The sequence below is a fragment of the Arachis duranensis genome, chromosome 9 (genome assembly GCF_000817695.3).
Source record: "Arachis duranensis cultivar V14167 chromosome 9, aradu.V14167.gnm2.J7QH, whole genome shotgun sequence".
Taxonomy (NCBI): Eukaryota; Viridiplantae; Streptophyta; class Magnoliopsida; order Fabales; family Fabaceae; genus Arachis; species Arachis duranensis.
The window spans coordinates 6,177,133-6,183,470 of NC_029780.3; the positions used below are offsets into that span (position 1 = coordinate 6,177,133).

General features: G+C 31.0%; 1 protein-coding gene across 1 annotated transcript; it reads left to right on the plus strand.

The window, feature by feature from the left end:
- The first annotated feature begins 1,683 nt into the window (after positions 1-1,683).
- LOC107464299 (disease resistance protein RPV1-like) lies at positions 1,684-5,952 on the plus strand. The gene is made up of 5 exons (XM_052254160.1): positions 1,684-1,830; positions 2,499-2,623; positions 4,144-5,242; positions 5,339-5,653; positions 5,947-5,952. Exons 1-5 carry the CDS (start codon positions 1,684-1,686, stop codon positions 5,950-5,952), a joined length of 1,692 nt encoding a protein of 563 aa, XP_052110120.1.
- Positions 5,953-6,338: the final 386 nt, after the last annotated feature.

The following is a 6,338-nucleotide window of genomic DNA, read 5'->3' on the forward strand; positions in this document are numbered from 1 at the left end:
ATATCAAAAAAATTAATTATATATTATTCATAAAGTTTTTTTTTTTAAATAAGACTTTAGATAAAAAATAAAAGATTATGCCATCTAAATTATAATTTATTGACATATCATTGATAAAGAAAGGTTTATTATAAATATGAATAATGATTCTTATACAGATAATTAATTAATGCGAGTTTCTTTCTTTACTCTCAAGTTGGAGACCCGTCTTCTTGAGTTTCAACTAACACAGCCAAAGAGAATGGAATAAATTAAAAAGACTAAAAAATCATAAACATATATTCGTACACACACGAAGATAATAAAAAACAATTATGATTGATATACATACAAAAAATAATCATTAAATTAGTTATTAGTTATTAATGTATAATATATTAAAATATAAACTTTACACTAAAAATAAATTAAATAATATATATAAATATATAATAATTAATTTATTATTAATGACTAATTTTAATATTCACCTTACATTTTTTAATAAAAAACGTAAAGAAAAGGTACTACCGAGGGGGGGTGAGGAATTGGTTTTATAATTAGGGTATAAAATATTAGCGTGTTCACATAGTGATAAAAGTAGGATATAAAATATTTATTTAGAGTTTATTTATAAAAATTTTGTATCTTTTTAATTCCTCCAACAAAACATGACGAAGGTTGTTATTGCCTCATAGCACCAATTATTTTAGGAGAAGTAAAGTCAGCTGTTTTTATATATATTTTTTGGCTAATTCTATGGTGTTTATGAATTGGTGTCTAAATTTTGTCTAATTTATCTTTTATAGTAAGTTTTGATTTTTTAAAAATTATTTATTATTATATCTTTTAAATTAAATATTATTTTTTAACTTTTTTTAATAAATAGGCAACATCTTTTAGGCACCATAGCATTCACCATATTTTTTTAAGGTATCGAGCTCTAATGAGTTTTAGGTTTATTTATTTATTTATAAAAATACTAAAAGATGGTTCGATTTGACGTTTAGATTATGGTTCGTCATGCGTTCTCTAATTTAAATATGGATCCAAGAACGATAGAAACTTTTGTAATTCTTATTCCAAAAGTAGAAAATCCGATTTTTATGAAGGATTTACAATCTGTTAATTTTTGTACGTAATGTAGTTTACAAAATTATAACGAAGGTCCTGATCAATAAACTTCGTTCCCATCTCAAAGAAATTGTTGGACCCCTTCAAGGAGGGTTTATTCCGAGGAGAGAAACTTCTGACAATATTATTGTAGTACAAGAAATTCTCCATTTGATGAAGAAGACAAAGTCAAAGAAAGGCACAATGACCTTTAAAATTGATTTAGAGAAAGCGTATGATAGAGTGGATTGGGGAGTTTTTGAAACAAATTCTTGTGAGTTTTGGCTTTTCTCCTCTGGCAGTCAATTTGATTATGCGTTGTATCATTGCTTTCTCGTTGTCTATCCTCTGGAATGGGAATAGATTAAATAGCTTCACTCTGAGCAGGCGTCTTAGACAAAGGACTCTATGTCACTGTATCTGTTTGTGTTATGTATGGAGAGATTGTCATATTCTATTAATCAACAAGTTGATAGGGGCTTATGGAAATCGGTTGCAATTTCTAGAGAGGGTCCAATAATTTCTCATTTGATGTTTGCCGATAATTTATTTCTTTTCTGTAAAGCCAAAAAACAGCAAGTTCAAACTGTAATGGAAGCTTTAGAAACCTTCTGCAGAGCCTCTGGGATGAAGGTCAATGTGGAGAAATCTAAAGCGCTATGCTCTAGGAATGTTTCGGCGACAAGAAAAGAGATTCACCGGAGTGTCTTCCATCAGATTCGTCAAGAACTTGGACAAGTATTTAGGGGTGAACCTTAATCTCTCTTGGATGACACGCACAACTTTCAATGATGTTTTGGACAAGATTTGGGAAAGGCTAGCCAGCTGAAAAGGCAAATTGCTTAATAAGGTAGGCAGACTTTATTTGCTCAATTCGGTAATGACTGCGATTCCTAGCTACTTACCACATGCAGGTATCTCTCTTCCCTAAACGGGTAACTAATTAAATTGAATACATGATGCGAAACTTTCTGTTGAAGGGTCAAACTGATGGTAGAGGCCTGATTCTAATTAATTAGAAGGTGTTGGTCCCCCCTCCCAAAAGAAATTTGGGGTCTAAAAATCAGAGATCCTTTTTGTGCTAATATTGTTCTTCTTAAAAGTTAGTTTGACAACATTTTCACCATCCGCCTGACAAGTTATAGGTTCAATTGTTAACGGAGAAATATCATTTCTCTAAGGATGATTGCTTCAATCGGTCTCGAAGCAGGAGATCTTATGTTTGGAAGAGTATATGTCGAGTTTGGGATATTTTACAGGAAGATTTTATTTGGTGCATTGGGGATTTGGAACAGAACTTTTAGTTTTCTAAATGGAGAAGAGAGGGACGACTATGTTATGAGATGGATTATGTTCACATTTCTGATTTAGATTCTTGAATCTTGGACCTTCGGTCATCTGGATAGTGGAAACTTGAGAATATCTATTCTCCTCTGAATCAGTCTCTGCAGAACTATATATTAACTCTTACAACGTGGATGTTCAAGCTAGTTCAGAGGTCGGTTGGTGTTGGACTGGTGCAGTTTCAAAGGTTTATGACGCTCATAGTGATTTTTTGTGGCTCAGTAAAAAGATGTTTAGTTGGAAGGATAGGGAGAATTGACTTTGGCTTTGGCATCAACATCTTCCGAAAAAGCACAAATTCTTGGTCTGGTTATGTCTTTGAGAGGCTCTTCCTACTGCTGCAGAGACATTTTGCACATGGATAGCTGTTCACGATATTTCTCAAGTTAGAAATCAGTTTTACATTACATTCGGGATTGTCCAAAAGCCCATGTAGTTTAAACAACGCCCCTTTAGATTCTTTTCTGGTCTCTAGTGGATTTGGCGTTCGAGAAATAACGAGATATTTCATCCCTACGAGCCTTGAACCACAGACAAGGTGACTGGTATGACTTTGTTCATGGAAAAGGAGCTCCGGAATATTTTGAGTTGAAATGAGTGTCTATCCCCTCCACCATTAGTGGCTCTTGGATCCCCTCTCAATAGGTACCTTTAAGATTAATTGTGATGCTAGCTATCTCGACAATGATGCTCGAGTTGGTTTTGCCTGTGTTAGTAAAGGTTGGAAGAAAAGGTGACAACAAGACTGTTTGGGAACAATTGAGAGTCATAGTATTCTGCAAGGAGAGTTACTTGCTATTTGGAGAGGCTTTCTTTTAGGTTGGAACTTAGGGCAAAAAGATATTACATGTGAGACAGACTGTGTGCAGACTTTTATTATTGTCAATAATTTACATGATTGCTCTAATTTTATTGATCTTTTGGTATTAAAATATGAGATATCATGTATTAAAATGGCATGCTGATCTCCAGTTAATTTTAAAAGATGCAAATATAGTAGTAGATATTATGACAAAGACTGCAATGAAGACTCTTTCTCATCAATTAAAACTTCCGTTGTCTTGAAAAAGACTTAAGAGTAGTATTTAACGAAAAATTTTTTAAATAATTTTTTATTTGTTTTTTTTTTACTGTTGTTCGTTTTCTTTTCGGTAAAAGAAAAAAAAATTATAAAAGATATGATGCACAATAAACACAAATAGTTGGTACGTAAAAGAAACTTATTAGTTTTATGTTAATTTAAAGTTTATTATCTTAGAGTAAAATGCATTTTCAGTTTTAAGTACTATTATCAAGTACATTTTATTGAGTAGATTTTAGATATCTTTTAATTGAATTTTGGATATTTTTATTTTTAAGATTTAAATATATTTTTATAATATTAAATATTAATTGTATCATTACTTTTTAAGACTTTTTTTTTTTTATAAGAGTAACTTATTAAAATTGTCTCCAATTTTTTAAAACACTGGTAAACATATATTTTTAATTTTTGATAAAATTAAATATATATTCTAAAAAATATTTTAAAAATTGAATTTTGATATAATTTTCTGTAAGTAATATAATTTAAAAAATATTTTAAAAATTTGTTATTTTACCTTAGGTAGATTTTATTTTTTTACAATTTTTTGTCACTGACTATAAACACTTTCTTTTAATTTGGTTGTATATTGATTTTCCTTTGGTTAAATTTACATATACCAGGACGGAGGCTGAGATCATTGAAGGGATAATCCGAATGGTTGTGCAGAAATTGAATCACAAATATACAAATGAACTCAGAAGTCCTTTTATTCGAGATCAAAACTATGCATGCATTGAAGCTCTTCTGAAAATGCAATCAAGGGAAGTTCAAATCATTGGAATCTGGGGCATGGGCGGTATAGGTAAAACAACCCTTGCTGCTGCAATTTTCAAAGAGTTCTCTTCCAAATTTGAGGCTAGTTGTTTTTTGGAAAATGTAAGAGAAGAATCATCAAATCATGGACTCAATCACATATTCAAGAAACTCCTTTCTGATTTGCTGGAGGAAAAGGTTCATATTAGCACTCCCAAAGTAATATCCTCAGCAATCATAAGTAGATTAAGGCGTAAGAAAGTTTTCATTGTACTAGATGATGTCCATACTTCTGAACTCTTAGAAACTTTGCTTGGGGTTGGCCATGATTATCTAGGATTTGGTAGCAAAGTGATTGTGACAACCAGAGATAAGCATGTGCTTCAGGGAAGAGTGATCATACATCACATTCATGGAGTAAAAGAAATGAATTTTGAGAACTCCCTTAAACTTTTCAGCTTAAATGCCTTCAACAAGCATTGTCCAGAAACTGAATATTTGGATCTATCAATGATAGCAGTTGCTTATGCAAGTGGCATCCCTTTAGCTTTGAAAGTTTTGGGATCTTTTCTGAGATCAAAAAGTTATCATGAATGGGAGAGTGCATTGGCAAAACTGAAAGAAGTTCCCAATGGAGATATCCAGAAGGTATTGAGATGGAGTTTTCATGAATTGGATGATACAGAAAAAAATATATTTCTTGACATTGCTTGTTTTTTCAAAGGGCAAAACCGATATAAAGTAACAAGGTTATTGAATGCCTGTGGTTTCTTTGCGGAGATAGGGATAAGAACCCTTTTAGACAAGGCTTTGATAAGAATAACAATCAATGATAGTATACAAATGCATGATTTGATACAGGAAATGGGTCATAAAATTGTCGATGAAGAGTCCATTAAGAACCCAGGAGGACGTAGTGGGTTGTGGAAATCTGAAGAAGTTCGAGACATATTGAAAAATAACAAAGTAAGAGATAGATTGATGTTTCTAAATTATCATATCGAAAAAATGCAGCTTGTTAAAAATGGTACTAACATTTTTTGTTGTATTTGTTGGCCATAGGGGACTGATGCAATTGAAACAATATTCTTGGATATGACTCAAAACACTGATGAGCTGTGCATAAGTTCCCAGGCATTTAGGAAGATGCCAAACCTAAGGTTACTTGCTCTTGCAGATAATAAAGCTTTTCAGAGGAAGAAGAAGAGAACTAATGAGACACTAGACCTTCCAACAAATCTTGAGTTGCCTAATAATTTGAGATATATCCAGTGGGATGGTTGTCCATTGAAATCTCTAACAACTAGTTGGCCTAGTAAGCTTGTTCAGCTTTCCATGCCATACAGCAACGTTGAAAAACTTTGGGATGGGGAACAGGTATGTACAAATATATTTCGGAATGTATACTGATTAAAATATTAATTTGTTTTCTCCAAAAAGAGTGAAATAAATTGATTCTTTAAATTGGATTAAATCAAATTAATCTCCAAATTATCCTAACATGTATCATGCTTGTTGCTATTCTATTTTTTGTCCATCATATCACATCATATAACATGCATAAACAATCAATTATCAATGAATTGCAAAGTATAAAAATACGTGTTTAAAATCTCATAAAAAATTTTTATTATATTTTTGACATAATTATTCTGTTTAATTTATTGTAGATTTAATTAATCTAGCTACCATAATAAATTTAACAACCATCCATGCTTGTTAAATGCGCACCAAAAAGGCTTAGAAGCCACTTTAAAAAACCAATTTGACTCGTTGACTTTTGCGCTTTCATTCTCTCCAATCTTCTTTGGTATATAATAAAATTAACTATTAAAAAATTTAATTGAATTGGTCTAATAATTAATTTATTAGTTTATTTAAATAAATATCAGAAGTTAAAATTCTATTTTTTACATGTAATAACTCATTAGTCAACAAACTCTTAAATAGGATTTTTTCTCTCTCTTTATATATATATATATATATATATATTTAAAAAGGGAGTGTTAGGTAAATAATGATTATTTTAAACAACATGAATAATCACCAATTAAATAAAAAC

What these genes read in the sequence shown, in the direction of transcription:
- LOC107464299 (XM_052254160.1), top strand. Translation starts at nt 1,684, where the DNA reads ATGGAAGCTTTAGAAACCTTCTGCAGAGCCTCTGGGATGAAGGTCAAT. An exon ending in GGACTGGTGCAGTTTCAAAG is followed by an intron (nt 2,624 to 4,143) that starts GTTTATGACGCT and finishes TACATATACCAG; the next exon opens with GACGGAGGCTGAGATCATTG. An exon ending in ACATATTGAAAAATAACAAA is followed by an intron (nt 5,243 to 5,338) that starts GTAAGAGATAGA and finishes TGTTGGCCATAG; the next exon opens with GGGACTGATGCAATTGAAAC.